The 24,915-nt window shown below is 38.6% G+C and overlaps 1 protein-coding gene and 1 long non-coding RNA gene across 7 annotated transcripts in view; one reads left to right on the forward strand and one right to left on the reverse strand.

Annotated features, from left to right (window-relative positions):
• Positions 1-24,915, forward strand: part of dync2h1 (dynein cytoplasmic 2 heavy chain 1) — an 80,565-nt gene that overhangs the window by 31,789 nt on the left and 23,861 nt on the right. The window contains exons 47-79 of one of the 3 annotated variants that reach the window (XM_077565479.1): positions 1,485-1,731; positions 2,584-2,735; positions 2,851-2,995; positions 4,446-4,548; positions 4,685-4,849; positions 5,075-5,199; positions 5,407-5,655; positions 5,763-5,871; positions 5,959-6,072; positions 6,384-6,526; positions 6,618-6,690; positions 7,548-7,708; positions 7,837-7,974; positions 9,286-9,399; positions 9,532-9,692; positions 10,414-10,537; positions 10,629-10,750; positions 11,416-11,502; positions 12,756-12,882; positions 14,720-14,861; positions 15,512-15,621; positions 15,892-15,912; positions 16,208-16,306; positions 16,582-16,705; positions 17,673-17,836; positions 17,952-18,071; positions 19,719-19,853; positions 20,610-20,753; positions 21,600-21,689; positions 22,643-22,708; positions 22,835-22,885; positions 22,976-23,029; positions 23,269-23,400. In XM_077565479.1, coding sequence (XP_077421605.1) covers positions 1,485-1,731; positions 2,584-2,735; positions 2,851-2,995; positions 4,446-4,548; positions 4,685-4,849; positions 5,075-5,199; positions 5,407-5,655; positions 5,763-5,871; positions 5,959-6,072; positions 6,384-6,526; positions 6,618-6,690; positions 7,548-7,708; positions 7,837-7,974; positions 9,286-9,399; positions 9,532-9,692; positions 10,414-10,537; positions 10,629-10,750; positions 11,416-11,502; positions 12,756-12,882; positions 14,720-14,861; positions 15,512-15,621; positions 15,892-15,912; positions 16,208-16,306; positions 16,582-16,705; positions 17,673-17,836; positions 17,952-18,071; positions 19,719-19,853; positions 20,610-20,753; positions 21,600-21,689; positions 22,643-22,708; positions 22,835-22,885; positions 22,976-23,029; positions 23,269-23,400 — 4,111 coding nt within the window. The remainder of the gene's footprint in view (positions 1-1,484; positions 1,732-2,583; positions 2,736-2,850; positions 2,996-4,445; positions 4,549-4,684; positions 4,850-5,074; positions 5,200-5,406; positions 5,656-5,762; positions 5,872-5,958; positions 6,073-6,383; positions 6,527-6,617; positions 6,691-7,547; positions 7,709-7,836; positions 7,975-9,285; positions 9,400-9,531; positions 9,693-10,413; positions 10,538-10,628; positions 10,751-11,415; positions 11,503-12,755; positions 12,883-14,719; positions 14,862-15,511; positions 15,622-15,891; positions 15,913-16,207; positions 16,307-16,581; positions 16,706-17,672; positions 17,837-17,951; positions 18,072-19,718; positions 19,854-20,609; positions 20,754-21,599; positions 21,690-22,642; positions 22,709-22,834; positions 22,886-22,975; positions 23,030-23,268; positions 23,401-24,915) is intronic. The other 2 variants (XM_077565480.1, XM_077565481.1) reach the window with 2 other exon arrangements.
• Positions 6,698-12,339, reverse strand: LOC144051896 (uncharacterized). Of its 4 annotated transcripts, none has more exons than XR_013294066.1 (3): positions 12,101-12,339; positions 10,337-10,549; positions 6,698-9,697 (listed from the first exon to the last, which is right to left on the reverse strand). It is a non-coding gene; the product is annotated as an uncharacterized LOC144051896 (long non-coding RNA). The 4 variants fall into 4 exon arrangements; XR_013294065.1 differs by having other exon boundaries at positions 6,698-9,723; XR_013294067.1 differs by having other exon boundaries at positions 10,322-10,549.

Genomic DNA, 24,915 nt, shown 5'->3' on the forward strand with positions numbered 1-24,915 from the left:
TGGGTTGTCCTGTGACCAAGAGGTCAGTGGTTCCAATCTCAACTCTGACTGTCCATTGTAAATGTGTCAATTTACACAAAACACAAAGTGATATGTATCCATACTAAATATCACAAAATTGCATGCATTATTTAATCACATAATTGGATTTAACCCATAAATCTCCATTCATCTTTAATGGCGGCTTACAGTATTACTCTACAAAATTGTCAAAGAATCTTGAATAGCTGAGTGATTAGAGCAAGTGACTAGTGTGTGGGGGACCAATGTTCGTAGCCCGGTTGGAGCAAATTTTCAAATAATAATCATTTTCCAATTATTTAACATCCATTATATTCAAAGTGATTTCACATTATAATAATAAAAAAAAAAATCATTCCATATTTTTTATTACAACATTCACTTTAATGACAATGTTCAGTATTACTGTACTCTCAATTATTCAATACAATTACACAGTGTGTCAAGGTTAGCAAAAAGTCAGCTATAGGTCAGTGGTTAGAGCAGGTACGAGTAGCCTGGCAAGCCAAACCCACTTTCTAGAAAGACAGAAAGTTGGTCTGGAAAGGTTGCCATTGTCCACGACTCGGCTCGGCTCGAAACGGGCAAATCAACTTTGTTTATTTGCTGTGATGAATTCTTCGTGAGTAACGTCACTCTTCGGAAGTCTATCATCACAGGAATCCTCAAGTTTTTACTGAAACGACATAAGTCATTTACTACTGTCTCTCTTTGAGTAGCCATGTTGAATTTTCTCTGTATCCGCCCACTGCCAGCGTTTAATCATGGGCTTACATATGAATATTAGATATCTGCTCTTCGTTGATTGGATCTTTTCACTGTCTGTTTGGTAAGGTTTGCCCCGCCTCGTAGGAGAGTGGGGTTCAAATCCCACAACAGACTATTTATTAAGCTTAATCTGTGTATCATTGACGCCGTCTTAGGCCAGCTTGCTTTAGTCTTTTTTTGGCCACAGTAAGAGAGATTGGAAGGATTTTTTGGCTAAGTCGCCCAAATATAGACATGGTTGCGGTCAACTCTTGTCTTTATTAAAGGTTATTTGGTTCAAGAATACCTTTAGAAGTTGCCGAAAAAGTAATTACAATCACTTTCCTCACTCAAAGGAATTAAAGGATTGAGCTTCCCTCAGTTTGTCACTTCAGTTGTGCCTCACTTGCGTGACTTTTATTGCCCAAGTGCTTTTCTCACTTTGCTGTAGAGGTCACTGTCTTTTCAGACTTCATTCATTTTATTTATGCAGTGAGTAAACAGAATGAATAGACATCTGTCGTTTAACTTCCAATTATTCAGTTTTTTACTCTTACATCCTTCCATTTATATCCTCCTGTATCACCAACGCCCCCCCTCTTGTGTCCTATACAAGCCAAAATAATATCAAAAGAATGATGTTTCATGGTTTTCTTGGATCATTAAAAATACTGAATAAACAAGGCCTAAATTTTTTTATTTTTTTTAACATCTAGAATGCTCCTGCATTTTGCCTTCTCCCGGCTCCGCTCCACCCAAGTGGCTGTGGTCCACTGTAGCGCCCAGACCTCATCTCGCCACGTCCTCCAAAAGCTCAATCAGACCTGCCTATTACTCAGCTCCAACACCGGTCGAGTCTTCAGACCCAAGGACTGTGAGAACTTGATTCTCTACCTAAAAGACATCAACCTACCCAAACCTGACAAATGGGGGACAAGCAACCTTACAGCCTTCCTGCAACAGGTACACATTTTGTATGAACAGTATGTGCGTTCCACTGAATACCAAGCATCAAATAACTATTCTAAATGCACTCACTTCAAAGCAGTAATCTGTCAGTATTACCCTTTGATTCAGTGTACTAGGGAGACAATACGTGACGGCTGTTTGAATGAGATGGTTAAAATTGTGCTAACTTATTTAGCAGATGCTCTGATCACACATCATCAGTTATACTGCTGAAGGCAAGAATAATAATTTGCTGTGATTGAATAACAAATGGGAGTGACCAGACCAAGCACGGCTCACACCTTCCCATGGACTCACCACCGGTGGGAGGGGCCAAAGGGGTCGGGTGCAGAGTGGGCTGGGCTGCAGCCAAGGGCGAGGACCTTGACAGACTGATCCCCGGATACAGAAGCTGGCTCTTGGGACATGGAATGTCACCTCTCTGGCGGGCTGGTGTTTGTGTTTCCGTTTTGCAGCAATTAGCATTAGAATATAGCTAAGTTTCATCATTATTCATATTCCTGTTGAAAACACTGGCAAAAAGATCTTGATGCAACATGGCCCTGGCTGATCTCTTATACTCTACTGCCACCTGCTGGCCGTTTTTTGTAATAACTACCATTGCTTTAAGCCACCTCTTCATGTCAGAAGCTGCATCAAAGCCTTCTGTATGCTCCTGCATAAAAAACATATAAAACATATAAATACATTTTTGGGAATGAAAGCCAAAGTATTAAAAAACATATTTACATGTTTTTGGGTTTGAATGAGTTAATCTATGCAAGCATACATATGAAGTTTGCAACAATTGTTTTGCACAATACAATGTCATTAACCTAACTCTTCATCCCACTCTTCCCTCTCCAGGTGTTGACATATAAAGGGTTCTATGATGAAAATCTGGAGTGGGTGAGCCTGGAGAACATCCAGGTGTTGGCCTCAATGTCAACAGGTGGAGCTGTTGGGAGCCATTTGCTAACGTCCCGCTTTACATCAATAGTTCGCATCTGCACCATAGAGTAAGTGCAGTGCTAAATGCACCTTCTTGATTATTATTGACTATCAACTTCATCACTATAAATCGTGCTATTCCTGTTTTTCTATTCTCTGTCTCTATCTGCTTTGGTGCTGCAGCTATCCAGACCGGGAGCAGCTGCAGACTATCTACTCTGCTTACCTGCAGCCAATTCTCCAACATAGCCTGGGCAGCCAAGCATCCTGGGCCAGCACAGGGAAAACACACCAGCTGGCTGGTTCTCTGGTGCGGCTTTATGAACAGGTATTGAATTGGACTGGACATTTATGTTAACATCTGTATTTGTGGTCAAACAATTTTCTGAAAGCATAATCACTAATGAGTACAAACTGAATTACAGTACATGGTTTCAACTTTAAAAATGGGGGAAAAAACAATGACGTTTGTTCATTAATAATTCTACTGAAACATCACTGTATGATGTTCTATAGCAGTATAATAATTGTTATTTCCTTTGTATTATTGTGTTGTGCATTTGGTTGACTTATTCAGTCAACATTGGAATGAACATTTAGAATGTCATATTGTAACCTTAGAAAAATGCTCGAAATGCATAGTACTTAGACTACTTACCTCTCGTGTTGTTTTAGCATACGTATTAATAGAATTTAACTAGGGGTGTGCATGTGTCCACAAAAGAGTATTCAATACAATTCTCGATACAGGAGGTACTGTACAATGTGATTCAAGCATCTGTTTGTTTAGATTCAGTGGAATTACGATTTGTTTCGATATGGTATGGCAGTAGCTTTTGTCATGTTTATTAATATGCAACAATATGTAAAAGCTCTCCATAGCTCAAACTATCCAAGATAATTAAAGTCAAAGAAATAACATCAGACAGATTTTTATCTGGTCTACCTCTAGCATAATAGATTCGATACTTATGGGATTTTTTGATTCAAATATTTTTTTGTTTGTTTTTTTGTTACACCCCTAAGTGTAACGGTAATATTACTGTTCAGCCGTATTCACATTGATTATTCAAAATTTGTCTCATTACTGATCAATATATTTTCTTCTCTTTTCTTTTCTTGACAAGGTCAGTTAAAAGTTCTGGCGGCTGTGGCTCAGGGTGTATAGACGGTCGTTCAGTAACCAGAAGGTTGGCTGTTCGATCCCTCCTCTCCCCAAGTCATGTGTCGTTGTGTCCTTGGGCAAGGCACTTCACACACATTGCCTCCAGTGCTACTCACACTGGTGTATGGAAGGTGCGAATGTTTGATGGTGGTCGGAGGGGCCGTAGGCTTACACTGGCAGCCACGCTTCCGTCAGCCTGCCCCAGGGCAGCTGTGACTATTTAAGTAGCTTGCCACCACCACGGTGTGAGTGCATGAATAATGTACCATTCCATTGTAAAGCGTCTTTGAGTGTCTACAAAAGCGCTTTAGAAAGTTGATGCATTATTATTATTATATTTTGGTGACTAAAGCGTAAAGTATCTTTGATTGTCTAGAAAAACACTATATATATCCGATGCGTAATTAGTATTATTATTATAAAAAATGCATTAATTGCATACAGGCTACAGCATTACTTAAAAGTACATTAAACAGGAGAAATCATTTGCTTAATGTGACTTGAAGTGTGGTATACTGTACATTGGGGACACATTTTACCAATCATTTAGTGTCTTGCTACACAATGTTCTTATCATTATTATTATACTGTAACTCCGTTTGATTCCTAACAGGTGAAAGCCAAGTTTACAGTGGATGACCATAGTCACTACCTTTTTACCCCGTGTATCCTGACAGAATGGGTCCTAAGCTTGTTACGATATGACCTCACTGCAGGTAACCTAATACATGGGCAACTCTTTTTTTTTCAACTTTTCATTATCATTTGGTAATAGACCTATTGTAGCTTAGTGAATTAATGTAAAATAGATCATTGGTGATGAATATATATATTTTTTTATGTATTTTCAAGCACAATCAGATGTGACCGACAGTGTGCTGGTAGTGGTAGCACACGAGGCAAGAAGGCTTTTCAGAGACCGGCTAGTTTCTTCCAAAGATCTCTATGCCTTTGATAATATCCTGTCCTCCATCATCCGCGAGGACTGGAGCTCTGATGCTCTGGAAAACATGACTGGTAGGAGATATCTTTCTGTCGCGCTTCTTCCTCATTCCTTACCTATACAAACACATTTCTCAGATGAGGAAGATCTTTCTAAGGAACTGACACTTAAGGGATTAAAAAGAAGAAAAATGCAACCATTCTGACACTTGTGCGCTCCTACACATTCACAAAATGACTCATCCTGTCAATGGATGTGCACACATTAGACTAGTGACAGTTGTTTCTCCCCATGTGCAGATGGTTTCTATGTAACATGGGGAGTCTCTGAGGGGGTTGTAATGACTCCGGGCCAGTCTCTGCCTCCTCATGGTAAACAACTGGGACGTCTGGATTCTTCTGACCTCAAGCAAGTCATTCAGAAGGTACACAGCAATATGTTGGATTGTTTTCTTTGAATTCAAAGTAAAATGCTGAACTTACAACCCTCACAATTTTTTTCTATTTCAAAACATTTCACTTTATTTCTTTGTTTTTAGTTTCTTCATCTGAGTTTTGTTGTGTTTGTCAATTTATGTGTTGGAAAATAATAGTGCCTGTGCATCTTTTCCCCATGTTTGTTCCCTCTCTAGGGACTAGCACTGTACAGTCGTGATAACAGAGAGCTGGACCTCCTCATTTTCTGGGAAGTGTGCGACTTTGTGTCCAGGCTGGATCGCGTCCTGAGCCGGCCCAGTGGCTCTTTGCTCCTGGCGGGTCGGAGTGGGGTCGGGCGGCACACAGCCACATTCCTGGTGTCACACATGCATGGATACTCTCTGTTTACGCCCAAAATCTCTCGTGGTTATTCGTTGAAGCATTTTAAAAATGATCTCAGGACGGTATGTGTGAGTTTCATTCAAGATTTTGTCATTCTAGTTATTGTAGAATGGCCTTTAAAATGTATGTACACTCGTTATGATTAATTTACACGTTAATATGTGTACAGGTGATGCAGTTGGCTGGAATAGAAGGGCAGCAGGTTGTCTTCTTGTTGGAGGACTATCAGTTTGTCCATTCTGCTTTCTTGGAGATGGTCAATAGCCTGCTCTCATCTGGTATGCGTTTTCATTTTACAAGGAAAGTTTGACACATTGACACAATTTAGAATTTAAATTTCCAATCTGTGTTGAATATGTTTTAAGGTGAAGTTCCTGGACTATACACCCCAGAAGAACTGGAGCCTCTTCTTTCTTCCCTTAAAGACTCAGCTTCACAGGATGGTTTTATTGGACCCCTATACAACTACTTCTCTTTCAGTTAGTATGCTGCATTTACATCTGTCTTACAGAGCAATGTACCATTGAAATGCTGCAGGGTTAACTAAGGTTGAATCCGTTGCCAGATAATTTATTCAATAGCTTAATGTTAAAGTCAAACCCCTAAAAGGCCTCTTGACAGCTCATTATTCAGGTCTGCCAGATAATTATATTTATAGGGTCAATATGACGAGCATCACGAGACAAACGTGCTACCTATAGTGTCACTTGTGGTCTCAGTTTGGTAAGGAAAGGCTTTTATGGTAATGCTATACTTTCCTCCTTATCTTTCCGTGTCACATCTCTGTTAGGAATCCAGCAGAATCTTCACATTGTTCTAATCTTGGACTGTTCAAACCCCAACTTTACAATCAGCTGTGAGAGCAATCCAGCTTTTTACCGCAAGTGTTCAGTCCAGTGGATGGAAGGATGGTCTGAGAGCAGCATGAAGAAGGTCAAATGTTTTTCACTATTTTTATGAACATTTGTTTATAAGCAATTATTATGTATAGTGTACATAATTAGATAAAATTGTGTTTTGTCAGATTCCTGAACTGTTACTCGCAAAGGCAAACAGCGAAGGCGAGAAGAATGAAGGTGAAAACAAAGCAAAGACAGGTATGAATACTTTTCAAGATCAATTTTCATTTTGTTTCCATTTTACATCGCATCGAATCTTGAGACATTGGAGTAATAACTGACTCCATAAACAAAAAGAAACTTGCAGTAGGGCTGTTTGTTGATCTTCAGAAAGCATTTGATACAATCAATTATGATTTATTGATCAGCAAATTTAAACACTATGGAATTAGGGATATAATTTAATTGGCTCGAAGGTTACAAGTACACACAAATAAAAGGCAGCAATTTGTGAAATTGAGGGAATTTAACTCCAGTTGCTTGGGTATTGTGAGTGGCCTCCCCCAACGGGTCAGTGATCGGACTGAAAGTGTTCATCTCTAAGTGGGTAGGTATAATTGGGTAATTCATTCATCATGTATGTTGATTATTTACTGGTATATTTTTAAACTACTGTTTAATTTGCTATTGTTTTCAACTGTGTCTTTGTATTTCCATAAATACTGTTTTTTGATTTGAATTTAAGTTCCTTATATTTAATTGTTTTTCATTTGTACCACTTTCCAGTGACAACATGGCAATCAATAATTTTTTTCTTAAAAAAAAAAAAATTCTGCAGAAATAGATGTGAAAATGACATCTGTTGCATTCAGGTGGATTTTCTTTAGTACTATGCATCAACTTTCAACTATTAACTGTAACTTTCTTCGGAAACAGTAATCCACCTACAAAAACATTTATTATTATTATTATTATTATTATTATTATTATTATTATTATTATTATTATTATTATTATATTTACTGTTTACTATTTCACCAGTCCATAAATCTAAATGTTGTTAGTTTGTATTTTCCTCCATTGTTATGTTGTGATGTGTTATGATGTGTGGTTAGAATCTGGACAGGAAGATGTGAACCGTCTGTTCCTGATGGTCCATGAGTCATGTCGAGAACATGGTGCAACACCCAGCCAGTATATGGCCTTTCTACACCTTCACAATGCAATTTATAGCAGGAAGCAGATGCAGCTTACAACGAGACAACAGCATCTGCAGGTAATGAATGCAATGTTGCTTGTTAAGCAACAGTCACAGAGACTTGTTGCTTGTTTTCTCCTGCTGCTATTAATACCAGACTGGTTGGTAATATGAAAAGTAGAAATGACCCTGACTTGTGTTTGCAGGCTGGTGTGTCTAAACTTAATGAAGCCAAGGCACTCGTTGATGAGTTGAAGAGGCGGGCTGCAGAGCAGAGTGTGCTGCTGAAGACTAAACAACAGGAGGCCGATTCTGCCCTGCAGGAAATCACCACATCCATGCAGGTATATCATTTGATTGGATTTATATTGTCATTTGCAAATTGTCCTCTGAGTGGCAGGCAGGATGGTGGTCTTGGTGAAATATGTCTTTCATTTTCCTCTATGACATATATAAGGCCTGTTCTCCTCATCTTCTTTGCATATCTCTTGCATTTCCCAGCAGTGTTCCCTTTTCCAGCTGTGAAAGACCATATTCACTGAGCAAAAATGTACTTTTGTTTGTTTCATTCCATCTGTTCTCTCTGTGGATATAAGAAATTCTGAATATTGTATAATGTGGCGGCCGTGGCTCAGGGTGTAGAAATGTTCGTTCAGTAACCAGAAGGTCGGCTGTTCGATCCCCACTCTTCTCAAGTCGTGTGTCCTTGGGCAAGGCACTTCACACACATTGCCTCCAGTGCTACTCACACTGGTGTATGGAAAGTGTGAGTGTTTGGTGGTGGTCAGAGGGACCGTAGGCGCACACTGGCAGCCACGCTTCCGTCAACCTGCCCCAGGGCAGCTGTGGCTACTTAAGTAGCTTACCGCCACATGGTGTGAATGTGTGAGTGCATGAATAATGTACCATTCCATTGTAAAGCGTCTTTGAGTGTCTACAAAAGCGCTTTAGAAAGTTGATGCATTATTATTATTATATTTTGGTGACTAATTGCGATGGAAGAAGGAAGAAAAGAGAACGCTGAGCAAGAACAAGCGAGCGTCAGTAGTTTGATCCCTGTGGTCACTGGCCAGTAGCCAATAGCCATAGATCAGAGGTGGGCAATCTCGGTCCTCGAGGGCCGGAGTCCTGCAGGTTTTGTAGGTTTCTCTCTTCCAACACAAGCTGATTCCAATCAACAGGATCGTTATCAGGCTTATGCAGAGCTTGCTGATGAGCTGATCATATATCAGCTGTGTTGGAGAAGGGCAACACGCAAAACCTGCAGGACTGCGGCCCTCGATGCCCACCTCTGCCATAGATGGTGGAAGGGGAGAAATTAGAACTAGTTTTTTTAGAAAGGTTTGGCCAAGATGGAAGCATAAATGGAGCATGGTCCTGTGTAAAGAAATTTTTTTTTTTTGAGGAAAAAGCTTTCAAATCAGGTGGGTGGGAAGACAATGTAATCAATGAAAAGGTTAGCCTTGGACAAAGGTTAGGTGTAACTGCAGTGACATAATTAGCGGTACATTCCTCATTCTGACAATTTTCTACATTTAAAACTGGTGGTTTTATAGAATTTAAATCTCAGTGTGTGGCTGTCACAATCAAATGTGTTTCAGACCCCATTTTAATCAACCAAAAATAAAACTAGCTCATAATTGCTGGCCCTGCAGAATGCCAGTGACCAGAAGGCAGAGATGGAAAAGATTCAAGCAAGAATGGCTCAAGAAGTGTCCAAGATAGAAGAGCGGAAAGGCAAAATTGATGATGAACTAAAGGAAGTAAAGGTAGGCTGTCTGCTTGATTTGTCAAGAGCTACCCGCCACCATGGATTTGACACATTCACATACTTTTTTCCCCCTTTCTTTCTTTCTTTCTTTCTTTCTTTCTTTCTTTCTTTCTTTCTTTCTTTCGCAAAGCCTTTGGTGGATGAGGCGAAGCAAGCAGTGGGAAACATCAGGCCTGAAGCTCTGTCTGAGATCCGCTCTCTCCGTATGCCACCTGATGTCATCAGGGACATCCTGGAGGGGGTCCTGAGACTGATGGGCACCTTCGACACCTCCTGGGTCAGCATGAAGAGGTGAGCTAAGGTAGAGGCATGAGAAACAGCTCTAAGGATGCACACAGAGGAAATGATAGAAATAAAATGACAGGTTAACATTTTGGGACTAATTAATTTAATGAAGATATTACACTTCTTGAATAATAAAACAGCTGCCTGCGGCTCAAGGGGTGAACATGCTAGCTGCTCTACAACTGTCCTAAGAAATAATATTATAGAGATGTTGTAGATGTAACACAAATAAAACCTGAAAAGTTGATCTCTCATATTCATATTTTGGCTTCAAAGCCCAATGGTTTCAGTTCACGGCAAAATTAAATACAGGTACTTTCAGAGGTGGAGTGTATGTTTTAAAATGTGTTTGTTTTTTCGAACCAAAACAGACAATAGTGTATTAACATGTTAATTAATATTTTTTTTGTGTTCTTAATTTGTAGTGATAAAAAAATTGAAAAAAAATCTTTTTTTTCACTGTCCGATGTGACCATAGCTGCAGGCGACTTAAATTTTCAATGGCTAATTTATTTTGCATCTGAGCAGCGCTAACCTTAACAACTGTGTTTTTCCCTCAATAAATAAAGAAAATAACCAATTGTTTTGCAAAATAACAGTTGCATGAGTTTAGCCTTTGAATATTGCAAACTTACTGATTTTCTACATACAAGATTGCTGTAATTTGTCTCTAGTGGTGTTTCCTCCATCTGTTAGTTTTTTCATGTCTTCCAATCCTAATCCTTAGCTTCCTAGCTAAGCGTGGCGTGAGGGAGGACATAGTTACATTCGAGGCCAGGAACATCACCCCGGAGATTCGCCAGAGTGTGGAAGAGCTGCTTTACAGGAATAAGTCTTCCTTTGATCCCAAGGTCAGTTGGCCCCTACATACAAGTACAGTACGTTCATGACTGATTAAAAGATAGTGTTGTTTGTGACTTGTGATCCTGTTGTCATGGACAGAATGCAAAACGTGCAAGTGCAGCAGCTGCCCCTCTGGCTGCCTGGGTCAAAGCTAATGTACAGTACTCCCATGTCCTACAGAGAATAGAGCCTCTTGAGCGAGAGCAGGCTGGACTAATGGAGTGAGCACACACACATATACACACACTCACACATACTACCTACACTACCATAGGTTAAGGATGTATATTAGACATAGCTGCTCATTTCATATGAAGTAATCGTTACACTTTGAGCCTGTTTCCACTAATATAAACATTAATTTTTGACAATTTTGGAGTTTCTGAATGATCTATAGTCAGGACTGACTTGATGGCAGTCGCAAGGACTACTCATGCTTGTTCCTTGCTTTTGCACATACGGGATCGGCACAGCACACTTATGTGTTCGGTCTGCATGGCCACAAAAAATAGGTTGTACACGATGTGCAGACCCATCTGCGGGTGTGTGGCGATGGGGCCTTGCGGACACGCAGATGTGGAAATCATGAATGGTCCCCCAGTAAATGACACCAACAGCATGTGTAATTCATAAACGTGAGCACGCAATTTAGCACCCACTATTAGAAATTTATGTAAATCAGGCCATTAGTATACTAAACTAATGGGGATGAATGTTAAACCACTTACTAATGTTAATAGGCTTTTTCAATGTATTTTATGTCACATGACTTCACTTAAGACAACTTGCTGCATACTGATTTTTAAACAACCCAGGACACATTCTTTCATTTTTTGCTCATCAGATTTGCTTCATGTTGATAACATTATTTATTGTGCTTGTCCAGCAACCTGAGGAAAACGGAAAGTCGAAGGAATAAGCTTGAGAGCCTCCTCAACTCTGTTGGAGACAAGGTTAATGAACTCAAAGAGAAGTATGAACCTCCTTTAATTTTCTTTTATATTTTCAACCTTAGTTGTTTCAAACTTGTTAATGAATGTTGAATTTAGCGTTGCTTGGCAACATGGTCAAAGGTTTCCGATTGATTGTCTGTGCATGCGTGTGAACGTGTGTGTGATGCCGATTGTATGTTTCTGTCTTTGAGGAAACCATTTTAGGAAGGCAGCTGTTTTTTCCAGCATACATTAATTCACAAAGACATGGTTTGAATTTGTAAAATCATGTCTCACTTAAACCTCATAAAAACCCAAGTAAGGACCTAGAAATGAGATTAACCCCTAGGCGTTATTGTGACCATTTTTTGGCTTTTTGTTGGTTCTGACCAAGCCATTTCAAAATAAAATTCTGCCCACGGGTTGAACAGAAAACAAAATCCAATGTAAAACAGTAATACAGTACAGTGTTGCTAAGATAAGTTAAAGCTTGAGCACAAGGACTCAATCACACTTGCAGTGCAAAGTGATAAAACCTACTTTTAAAAATGTCATCGCATTGCAAAGGAGTTGCAGGAGCTAACCAAGCTACCGCGGTTATGATAATACGCCACATAATCTATTACACTCCACTCTCACCTTTGGGAAATTGCCTTTGACGACATCAGGAGCAACTGGCTGTTTAGCATCTTCCTCAAGGTTCTAGTCATCACGTTGCAAGATGTTCATTCGTAACGTCAGCCTGCCATCCTTGAACAAATTTGTTGTTACTGTCGGTTTACTGCCAGCCTATTATTTTCATCAAGGATATAAACAATCAGGGCTGTCTGAAGGGCAGATCTACTCCCGCTCTCTTAAAATGTACTGGACCATGATGATTGCAATCAGGTTAAAGGTCAATAACATACTGCATACTCAATGTGAGTCTATTATCTCTTTTTGGCATTTCTGGATCCTTACAATGTGCTTTTCCACAAAATAAATATCAGTCATACGTGTTACCTCACCTCTCAGCTTTGCTGCCTTTGTGAGGTTTTCTATAAGTGGAACAAATATGTTTTTGAAAATATTTTTTCATTGCCTCATCCTAAAGAATAAATATGGTTTAATAATAAATGTAAGTAGAGAATGTACCCAAATATTACATTCATCTGCACAATCAATTCAGATCCAATACAAGAGCAATCTGATTTCTTAAATTTCCATTTTATTCAAAATATTTTTGATACATTTTGATTGGATGGATGGATGGATGGAGTGAGCGAGCCTTACTGTCCGTCTCTCTTTCTGGCAGGTTTCAGTGTCACACTGCAGAGGCAGCTAAGCTGGAGGCTGAGGTGACAAAAGCTCAGGACACAATCAATGCTGCCCAGCAACTGATTTCCCAACTGGACGGAGAACACAAGCGGTGGAATACACAGGTTGGGTGAAGTATTGATACTGCTGTTGCTATTATGGCCATTTTGTAGTAAAAATGAAGCACCAAAATGTTTTATGCTGACAAAGGGATGGGGCCCTGCTGTCTCAGGTCACTTATTTGGCTGTTTAACTTCTTTCGACAGCATCTATCTAGTGTTAATTAAAACACTCCATCTCCTCCTGACACACCAGCACATTAATTCCCTCACACTCTCAACATTCCTCAACATTTGCGCCATAGAAACACTTCACTGTCTACTTACTTTTCTTTTAGGTTCATTTCATTATTTGTTTTTAAACAGAATAAAACAAATCATCTTCTATATACAAGAAGCTACACACACACAAGCCATGTCAGCTATCAACAAAATAATTTATTTATGTACTGCTAAAAAAAAGGAGTGGGAAGCAGAGGTGGGAGTAAGTCACATGTACTTACATTACTGTCGGAAAAAAAAAAACTCAAGCAAGTCCAGTCAAGTCATTATTTGGTTCAACCAAGTCGTACGTCAAGCAATAATACAAAATTTTGAAGTGATAATCAGGGTTTTTTCCGCACTCATTGTAACACTAGTATATTTACGCCCTAAAAAGCAAATAACTTAGATTATTTCTAACCAAGTTATACAATTTAAAACGTTTTTTTCACTCTTAATGTGACCTATGGTAAATGGGTTTTCACTTGTTTAGTGCTTTTCTAGCTATGAACAACTTGTTTTGGACAGTTGTGATCATAATGCAGTGGTCCAATAATACAGCAGACCTCAGCAGATGACTCTTTTCCACTCGTTATGCAAGCAAATGTCTCCATATCTTTTTTCTTTTTCTTTCCACAACTGACTGCTTGCAACACCACTTCAGTTCTTTTGCATTCAGCGCTTGCTTTTAAAGTGTACATCGCTTCATCTCGTTATTAAACAGGGGTGAGGGGCCTTTAGCCCAGACGTGGGCAATCTCGGTCCCCGAGGGCCGAAGTCCTGCAGGTTTTGGAGGTTTCTCACTTCCAACACAAGCTGATTCCAATCAACAGGATTGTTATCAGGCTTATGCAGAGCTTGCTGATGAGCTGATCATATATCAGCTGTGTTGGAAAAGGGCAACATGCAAAACCTGCAGGACTCCGGCCCTCGATGCCCACCTCTGCTTTAGCCTGACTACGCAAATCGAACTGCAACAGTCGAAACTAGCCCTAGTTATGTTACTAAACTGTATTTAGAATCACATAATTTTTATCAGTCCCAAACTAAATTTCGAATTGCTAGCTCAGGCTTGCTTTACCGTACGGTAGTTTATCTCTCTTTGTTGGTTTTGTAGTGACTGGATAAGGCCAGATCCGATTTGGACACTTGCTAAAAACAGTGTGGACAGTCTGCTCTAAAAATCAGATTTGAGGAGGAATCCGATTGGAATCAGATATACCTGTAGTCTAAACCCAGCCGAAACCGTTTTCAACAACTTTAGATTGGTCAATAAAAATAACATCCACACGTGTGGACAGACCATTAGTATATTTGTGAACAATATTAAACTGACCAGATTGTGACAGGAATTTCCAGCCAGATTTTAGCGATATGCATACATTGTATTTTGCAAAAAGTTAGATTGCTACATTATATGAAACTTGGTATCTCAGTCTATATAATGCATTATTAATAAAACTTAAGGTGACAACCTTTGGCTACAGTATTAGATTAGCATGAGAAATTAAAATAGTATGATAATAGACTGCTGAAAAGAAGACCTATTTTATTTTTGACCTCATCTACCTTAGTCATGTATATGCATTATCTTGACTTTTTTTCTTAATTATTCCTTTTTTTTCCTCTTTCTCTCCATCAGATGTTGGAGATAAAGAATGAGTTAGATACACTCCCTGTGAGGGCGATGCTTGCCGCAGCCTTCATCACGTATTTGTCTGCAGCCCCTGAAGATCGTCGTCGACATTGTCTGGAAACCTGGATGGCTCAATCTGGACTGCAAAGTATATGTTCTTTTTCTTAAAGCGTCATTTAAACAATGGAGAAAACGCAGTTTAACACCTGGTCATTACACCTAGAGGACCTAAAAACAAAAATAATCAGTTGGTCTGTCTTGACCAGTTTTAAAGGCTTCCATTCAACTTTCTTTGTTATTTGAGGACAACTAAGGGGCCCTCATAACCTATGACTGATTGATCAATTATGTTTTTAAAAAAATTCAATAATTCTTTATCAGTGTTTCGCAACTTTCATTGCCAAGGCACACATTTTTGCATTTTTTACAAAAAAAACAAAATAAACAAAAATGTTACAAAAAGTCTATATATATTAAAAATAATAATGACCTGCTCTCAATTTACTCCCAAATTTAATTATTCATTGTGAAATGTAGGCCTTTTGAGTTGACTACAAAACTGAAATACTAACAAGAATTAAAGAAAGACACATACAAGATCTTGAATAATAATTTTTGGACCAATAGTAAATTTGATAATTTTCTGCGGGACAATGGGGACACCTGCTGATCTCTCACAGCACATTAGTGCTTTTGAATCCTTGCTGTATGTAATTTTTGTTTATTAGTTTATAAAATAGTATTTGGTGGCTCAAAACTCATCACAATCTTGATTTATGGGTATGTTTGTTTGTATAGAGTTTGACTTCAGGTCATTCCTTTCACTGGAGAGTGAACAGTTGATCTGGAAGAGTCAAGGGCTGCCGTCTGATGACCTGTCCATGGAAAACGCTATTGTCATACTACAGGTTGGGAACTATTGTAAATGTTATTCTTATCTTGGATGATAATCTCTATGTGCTCATAGTATATATTAAATCAGAGTACAGTTTTATGGTATTATGTTTTCTTGCCTTCCTGCATTTATTCAATCACTCATTTTTACCCCTTTTTTCATCCTGTTTTTGAATCATCATTCAGAATTTCAGAGTATCAAACAATTGCGTTGAGTCTGTTGTCATTCATATGACCATATTACATCTGTGTTTGTGCTTTGTTTCTCCATTTCTGTCCTATAGATCAATGAACTTAAGTTGCGGGTAAGGAGTTGCTCTATCATAGATCCAATGTCTTTGTGTTGTTTGTGCTAATGCCATAGACATGTGAAGTCACATAGAATAGTGACCCAAGGAAAATATTATATAAAAACCTATGAACATGTATGCACACAATCTGTATGATCTTGTACGTGCTGGTAGTCATAAGGCAGATAAACCATCAAAAGTAAAAAGCCAATGATGATGCTTGATGAAGCTTAGGAACATCCAACCCCTATAGAGTACAAGACATCCTATAATAACTGAACACTTGGTGTCTTTTTTCTCTTTTTCTTAGAGTGTTGCATGTCCTTTTCTCATCGACCCTTCCTCCCGAGCAACAGAGTGGCTCTGCACACATCTCAAACAAAACCGACTTGAGGTTATCAACCAACAGGTAAATACGGCTTAAAGGTCATGAACTATCAATGATACATACAAATAGTAGGCAAACACTTAATAATGTGCATTAATTATATTTCACCTACATAACTAGAGTAGTATAAAACGGGGTTTACCTGGCATGTTATTATTTTAAAAACAAAACAGATACATATGGTGGATTTCTATTCTGTTTTTTCTTTAAATATTTAACTCAAGTAGTTATTATGATGTTTCACACTTTTTTTTTCCACCTCTGATATTCATAACACATATTTGTTTGTTACAAAGGACAATAACTTCATGACAGCCCTGGAGCTGGCAGTCAGATTTGGAAAAACTCTCATCATTCAAGAAATGGATGGAGTGGAACCTGTACTCTATCCACTGTTGAGGAGAGACCTCATCGCACAAGGTACACTTGCACAATGCACAAAACCATATTTGATTATGATTTTTGGGTTGTCATGTAACATAATTTCTCTTAATATTATTTCCTTTAGACGCAACACATTTGCCCTTAAAATAATCCAATATCAATAAACAAATTCAGACTTATTTTATCATTAGAAAATAAATAATGTGTGTTTTTTTTGTTCATTTTTCCTTTCGAACAATCATAGAGACAACAGTCACTTTTTACATACAATTATACCTGAAAAGAAAAAGGGCTAACGGGATGAAGCCGAAGCTTATTAATTCCAGAATACAAAATTTATGGATTTTGATCAGTGTATCTTTTGGATCTGTTCAACTGAATATTTACAGTACTCACATCTACTTCACTTGTCAATTAGAATTCTAATCTGTTCATGTGGTGCATGCAGTAGACACTTTGCCAAGCACAAATACCCCGCCTCCGCAGTTCTACCCAACATTTAAGTATGTGCTAGATATCATAATTTAACGCTGATAACAATTTTAGTTAACGCTAATTTATGATAACATTGCAGCTTTGCTTACCTTTGAATTTTACTCAAGGGGCCGGAAATGATGGAAGAGCCACCATTTCCGGCCCCTTGACTACTCAGCCTAGCTGACAAGTCATGGGTGCTGAAACATAGTGTGGGACAGTTTTTATGTCAAGCAGCTACGCAGTTTTATCACAGTGGGGCAAAATTCGGAACGACCTTCCTTCAACCACATTTTTGGAAATGGGAAGCTGGGGGGGGGGGTGGGGGGGTAGAGTGTTGACCATGGAAGGAAGGAAGTGAAAAGACAAAGGCCATGTTGCATTAAAAGTCTATGTACAGTGGCTAAAAAATAAAGGTCTTACAGTATTTGAGAGTTACTTTTAAGACCATATAATAACATAGTCTTAATAGTAGTAATAAATAATAAAAATTATCCCTTTTTTTCTTTACTCACGCATATGCACACAGGCCCAAGATACGTTGTACAGATCGGTGACAAGGTTATTGATTACAATGAGGACTTCCGACTCTTCCTGGCGACCCGTAATCCTTCTCCCTTCATTCCCCCTGATGCCGTTTCTGTGGTTACGGAGGTCAATTTTACCACCACACGGGCAGGCCTGCAAGGACAGGTAATCTTTCTTTCCAGCACTAAGTCCTACTTTACTTTTGTCGACCTAAGCATTTTTTGTGTCAATTTAATGACAATACAAATGTTTGTTTGTTTGTTTGTTTGTTTGTGAATAGCTTCTTGCCTTGACCATACAACATGAGAAGCCAGAATTAGAGACGGAGAAAACAAGACTGCTTCAACAAGAGGAAGACAAGAAGATACAGCTTGCACTCTTAGAAGATTCACTGTTGGAGGTACACCATTAACAAAGAAACACAATGATTGTTGCACATGTCGTATAGTGTGTGTGTTATTGTACAGTGTCCAGCAGTATCTTTTTCGCAGGCAGTGCGGAATCGTTATATATCTTCCGACTGCACATTGCAGACTGCAAAGTCATACCAATAAGAAAAAAAAAAAAAAAGTGTAAGAAGAACCCAATAACTAAATAATAATTTTTTTATTTTTTTGGGGGGGGGATAGGAATGTATTTTACAAAAACCAAGACTAAGAACAGCAGAGCTTCGGACTCACCCTCCAAATTCCCGTTCCCAAACCGTGGGTGTGTTTGGCAATACACTCCGAGCATGCATTGCTTTTATCTGACCATTGGGAAACTCGAGCAGGAGTCCTGGCACAGTACATTGACTGAACAATGTTCAAATGTACCGTTCGGTTATTCAGAGTGTCCCAAAAAAGGAGTGCCGGAGCCTTATTCATCAGGCAGTACAAAGACAGGAAACAGTTCAAGCAGGAGCTGACGATCGCTTTATAAAATAGGTTGTGTTCCGAAATTAATGGGTAGAGAGCGTGTTCTGCCTCTCTAAAGAAGCACACTCTCTCAGTGTGAATTTCCCAACACATTCCGTGTTGACGGCAGCGAACATGGACAGAACTTCCACCACTGTTTACGGATTTTTTTTCTTTTTAGTTTAAAAAAAATCCTGCGTTACATTGTGGCAAAAGGTAGAATCCTGGTCGGTCAGCCATTTGCTGCTGTAAATAGTACATTCTTTTGTTTTGGCCGCATGGTAGTGGTGCTAGCAAACTTGCTTCACACATTAGTTGCTATGACGACTACTTCTTCATCTTCCATGTCTTCTCTTGAAGTGAATACTGAACGGTATTAAGAAGGATCTGAAGTGTTGTTCCTGACAGCGTAGCTGAATATGTCTCTTTGAGACAGAGCTCCTTTGCTACAGAGTGTCTGTCTATGTGAATGATTGTCCAAGATTTTGCCGTTCTTTCCTTTCTTGTAAACAATCCATGTTTGTGCACCAATCCAGTCCACTTTTCAAGTGTGCTCCCAAGTACTTATAATGATGCACGTCACTCTCATCACCCGTGATGATAATAGGTTGACTGGTCCTGTTGACGTCCACAACTAGGTCAATCAATCAATCAATAGCCATCAGAGGAAATAGCCTAGTCTTTATATTTTCATTATATACAATTTTTAAAATATTTTTTTTGACAGATTGGCAGTATCTAGTGTAAAAACAAAAGGTTAATTGACTCCCTGCAAATGCGGTAATAATTATATAAAGATGCTATGACAAACAGGTAGCGGTTGTCTAAATTAGGCTTACGTCAATACTTTCTCAGTCAAAAACATTTGCATACAAAGATGCTGGGATACTTTCTGTGTAAGAGAAACACACACAGGCCATCAATGATACAAGAAATCAGTCTTGAGATTTATTAAGGTTAGTTTAACATTTCCATGCTTCACTGCTTTCCCATTTGTTTTATCTGACTGTTTTTGTGAATGCATTTTATTTTCTGTCAGATTTAGAAAATATGTTTTGCGAATGGTTTGATAAATCTGTTATGAGACTCTTACAAGACGTCAGCACTTACTATAACAGATCTTGTTGCTCTGTCCACCCCTCCCGTATCAGACCCTGGCTACATCACAGGGGAATATTTTGGAGAATCGGGAGCTGATAGACAGTCTGAACCAGGCCAAAGCAAGCAGTGCTCTCATCCAAGAGTCACTACTGGAATCACACCGTCTGCAAGCATCGCTGGACCAGGTATTCACATGTAGTGAAAAATTTGTCTCATGGGCAACATTCTTATCAGCCCCCACCATCAAGGCCAGGCCTCCCTGTGTCTAAGTGCTTAGCTGGAACCTTGTTCAAAAGTAGACTTTGACGATTTTCAGGCAACCCTCAGGCAGCTACGTATGCAGAAGATTGGTAGTTGCAAGTGTTACTCTAAAATGTCTCTGAGAAATGGGGCCAATTGTTTGCTCCCTGGACTCCTTTTCATGCGTGCAAGTGCTCTCTGATTATTAAACACTATTCATCTTTGCTCATTATGTCTGGCCTTTGGGCTACGGTGGGAATAGAGGAGCAATCTTTAGCTGTTCTTGGGGAGCATCTCTATCCTACCATCACCTGCACATTTTCTCAAGTTGGATGTCATGTCTCTGGGGCTCATGCTGTTTCGTAGCCACAATCCAATTGTGTAATGGGTCGATATAAGAATTTCTCTGTGCTATAGTAGCATATTTGATAGAACATGAGATATAGTATAAACTATATGTAGAATGTTTTTTTTTTAATTATTTTATAAATAATGTATGTAACACTGATCACAATTGATATATATATAATATATATAGTTTTTTTTACCGTACTAGTAAATTGACTTAGAAAGTCATCACAACAAGAAATGCTTCTGGTTTTCCTTCCTGTGTGCCACTATACCATTTCTGCATCTAAATTCAGTTTGACTACTTTAAAAATTCACCTTTTCATTCACATGTATTTTTGTTTGAATTTCAGGAACGGGATGCCTACTTGCCTCTTGCGGAGAGTGCAAGCAAGATGTATTTTGTCATCACAGACCTTTCCAAGATCGACAACATGTACCGCTTCAGCCTTGCTGCATTTCTACGCCTCTTCCAAAGAGCTCTTCAGGCCAAGAAGGTGACCCAGTCGTTCACATCACTTCCCTTCAAAATATCATTTTTTTTCTTAAATCAAGCACTTGTGGTTGGTTATTCAAACACAGGCACGCATACACGCACACACACGTACAGTATCTCACAAAAGCGAGTCCACCCCTCACAATTCTGCAGATGTCGAATTATATCTTTTCATAGGAAACACTGATGAAATGACACTTTGACACAATGTAAAGTAGTCAGCGTACAGCTTATCTAACAGTGTAAATTTATTGTTCCTTCAAAATATAACTCAAAATACAGCCCTAGCAATAAAAGTGAGTACACCCTTTAGTGAAAATGCCCAATGTGTGTCAATCTTTTGTGTGGCCACCATTATTTTACAGCACTGCCTTAATTCTCTTTTAAAAAACATGATAAACATGATGATAATAAAAATGCAATCAATGACTTAATTTGAATGAACCAGAGGTTTTGATGCACACCATTGTCATATTTGTCAACAAAATACAATGACATCCACCACACGTGTCAACGGATTGCAGAATTTGTCTGCACCTCAATCACATTCACCAAAATCGTGTTACACTTCCTTCCTCTTTCCAGCAGACGTAAAGCGTAGTCTACTTTCAGCCACCAAATTGTCAGATGAGCCTGGGGTGTATCTCCGCCCTCAGAATGACGAAATGCCCAGCATGGCGCAGAGTCATCTGTCAAATTCCCACATACTAAACAAGGCTTGCACCAGCACTAAAATCAAGATGCGCTAGTTTGTATGCTCGAGTGCACCAGTGCTGTGTACGGATTTAAAGCCCCGAGTCTTCTTTTTATGTGTCGTCATATTCACATGTATTTCTATATGCTGTAGGAAGCTGCAGATACTGAAGCCAGGATCACTGCATTGGAAGCAAGCTTGAAGAATATGGTGTATGAGTATGTCTGTCGCTCACTTTTCAAGGTAATCAATGAATTTAAAAAAAAAAATCACCTTTCTTAATTTACATCCCTTCATTAAAAAAACGGACATGATTTCAATTTGATAATGAGATATGCAAACAAAGTGATTATGATTCAATTGCCGGTTTGGCCCGTAACTTGCAAATGTCTTATTTTGATTCAACACAAATATAATCAGCCTGCTTTCACAAAAATCTGAGAATGTGTAATGTTGAGAGGCGGAACAGTGCTGAACTCCGCAGTGAGTAATTCATAAACATAGAGGAAAGGCATAATGCATGTCAAACAGATGCTGAAGCAATCCAACAATCCAATAAATGCATGCTTTTGTACAGTTATTTAATTAAGTTTTCCAATCAACACAGCAGTCAAATGTCCAAATTTGACTAAGGCTTTTTATATTTCAAAGCTCATATAGAGAATAATGTAATTTCTGTTTGAGTGCTACGCGGTTATGTGACTTTATAGAATATCAACAGTCAAGCTTTTGCTTGCTGAGCACATCTGTTGACTAAAGTCTCGCATGTTTCCAAACAGTGGTACAACACAGTGTGTTTAAAAACAGCAGAGAGACTTCCTATTTTCAAGATGGTTAATTTCCCCTTCTTTGTTGAACTTAACCATGAACGCAAATGATTCAGTTCGCTGAGCTTCAAGATACTGTATATCAAATAGTGCAGTTATAGTTAGATGGTATGCTTTTGCATTTGAGTATAGTACGAAACTATAGAACTCATGTTTGTTGAATATTATGTTAAAATACTATTTACTATAAACACTAAATGAGCATTATTGTACAAATATGGCTGTTATTACTATAATGCCCAAGCAACTGGTTTCTTTACATTTAAAAATGTTTTTACCTCACAAACAACTGTTTTTTAATCCAGTATGGCATATAACACATTGTGTTTATTGTTTTGTATTCTCCTTGCATTCTCTTGTATCCTACAGGCTGACCAGTTAATGTTTGCGATTCACTTTACCAAGGGCATATACCCCGAATTATTCCAGGAAAACGTGAGTATGCTTATCAGTGTATTTTATGAAGCATATAATTTCAGAAACCCTCACTATAAGAGCTTCTGGCCTATTTGAACACAACTTATTTACCAAATGTCAGTTGCAATAATAATTTTCTTATAGGAATGGAACGTCTTCATTGGCTCCATTGTCGGGGAAATGTTCAAACAAGAGGTAATTTTTTTCTCTCTTTAAGTAGAACATACTGCAGTCTTTTGCTTTAAAATCACCCTTCCCTCCATCACTCCCCCTCCACTGTGTCAGGAGTTCCCATCTTGGATCGATCAGGAGAGACACAGATCAGTGGCAGTTTACAAGGTAAACACTGAAACAGATTTACTAGACAACTTCAAGACTATCTTTCATACTTCTTATTAATGGAACAAATCACTAATATTGTAATATACAGTAGTATATATCTGCAAATATGTGAAAGATTGTAATAATTTAAACTGTATTTGTCATCTTTCTTCCAAGTATTGTACTACAATGCAATTCTCAATTTCACAGTAATTTTTCTTTGGTCTTAGTTAACATCTGCTGTCCTTGCTTCTCAGGCTACATTCACAGCCCTCTATCAGTCCTTGTGTTTGAGTGACTCAGACCTTTGGCTGTCCTTCGCACGGAGCTCACGCTGCGAACAAGAAATTCCATCCAGCATTGCCAAGAAAATTACTCCCTTCCAGCAGGTCAAATTTCACTCTGATAAAATGTTTTAAATCCATATTACTAATGTAACAATAGAAACCAGAAGTCTATACACATTTTTGTGCATGGCCTTCTACCGTTTTATCTCTGTTCCAATAGAGGATTTTTCCTTAAAATTGCATGAAATTAATTGTCCATCACTTTGACTATAAATGGTTGTCAATCATAAATGCTGTGTGATTGACTAGCAACCAATCTAGGGTGTACCTTCCTGTCATCCAAAGTCAGCTGTGATAGGCTCCAGGTCACCCGTGACCTGCGATTTACAGTATCATCTAATCCAGTGTTTCTCAAACATTTTCGAGCCACGGCACACTTTTTTTCCTTGAAAAAATCTCGAGGCACACCATCCATAGAAAATGTAAAAAAATTAAAAATAAACTAAAATGGCTATAGCGTTTAATTTTCATCTATTGTATATCATTGAACAACAAGTTCACATAACTTTGAAAAGCACAAATAATTTCTTAAAATCACAAGTGCAAATATTCTTACATGTGCATTATGTACATTATAATCAAACTTTATAAATAACTTGCCAATGCTAAGAAACATACAGTGCTTAATTCTATCGTGGCCAACGTCATTGCTATATAACTACTACTCAAAATTATCCTCTTCCACTTGATCTCTCTAAAAAACATACTTTTGTACACTTTCAATTGAGAGTGTATGGAGATATATCTTCAGTTTATAATTCTATAGACATGTTTAACGATTGATTTACGTCAGGAAACTGAGCACCAATTCTCACCTTAATTCGTTCGGTGCTACTGACAGACCTAGACTCCATCGCCTCCTAAGTGTGATTTGCCACAGAGTGGAGATTCCTGTACATTTTATGGCCAGTTTTTGGGTTTGGGGCGGGGCAGAGTGGGAAAAAAAGCTTAAGTACGCCATCAACCGGACCAATCAAGAGCGATGTTACAACCCGCCATCTACGGCGTACAAGAATTGGAGTCGTACCCAGCCACGAGCTAGGGCGCACGCGTGATGTATACCGGTCATTAACACAAGAGCAAACGCAGAAGTATAAACCAGGCTTTACTTGACAGCAACACACTATTTGCGGATAATAATTAATTTGTTGTTACCATTTAGGTAGAATTGGACCATTTCCCACACGGCACACCAGACAGTATTAATGGCACACTAGCTGGATAACTTTAGTGCTCTGTAACAAACTGTACTTGTTTCAGAACAGTTTTCCTGGTGTACTGTTTTAAACATAATGTTGTACAGGCTGGGCAGATGCATCCAATTGCCACACATTCGAGTTGTGCACTGTGGTTAAATCAAACAAAACATGGCTTTTATATGGTTGCTGGTTTCTCCCAAAATTATCAGAGCAATCAGTATTCCGATATTTCAGTAATATGTTTGTTTGCCTCTTCCATTAATACATCAAATTCTATCACTTCAAACGTCATATTTACTTTGCAATGTTCTGACGGTGAAATCCATCAAAGCTGTTCTGAAGTGCAAAAAAGTACTTA

This window comes from Vanacampus margaritifer, chromosome 5 (assembly GCF_051991255.1).
Source record: "Vanacampus margaritifer isolate UIUO_Vmar chromosome 5, RoL_Vmar_1.0, whole genome shotgun sequence".
Taxonomy (NCBI): domain Eukaryota; kingdom Metazoa; phylum Chordata; class Actinopteri; order Syngnathiformes; family Syngnathidae; genus Vanacampus; species Vanacampus margaritifer.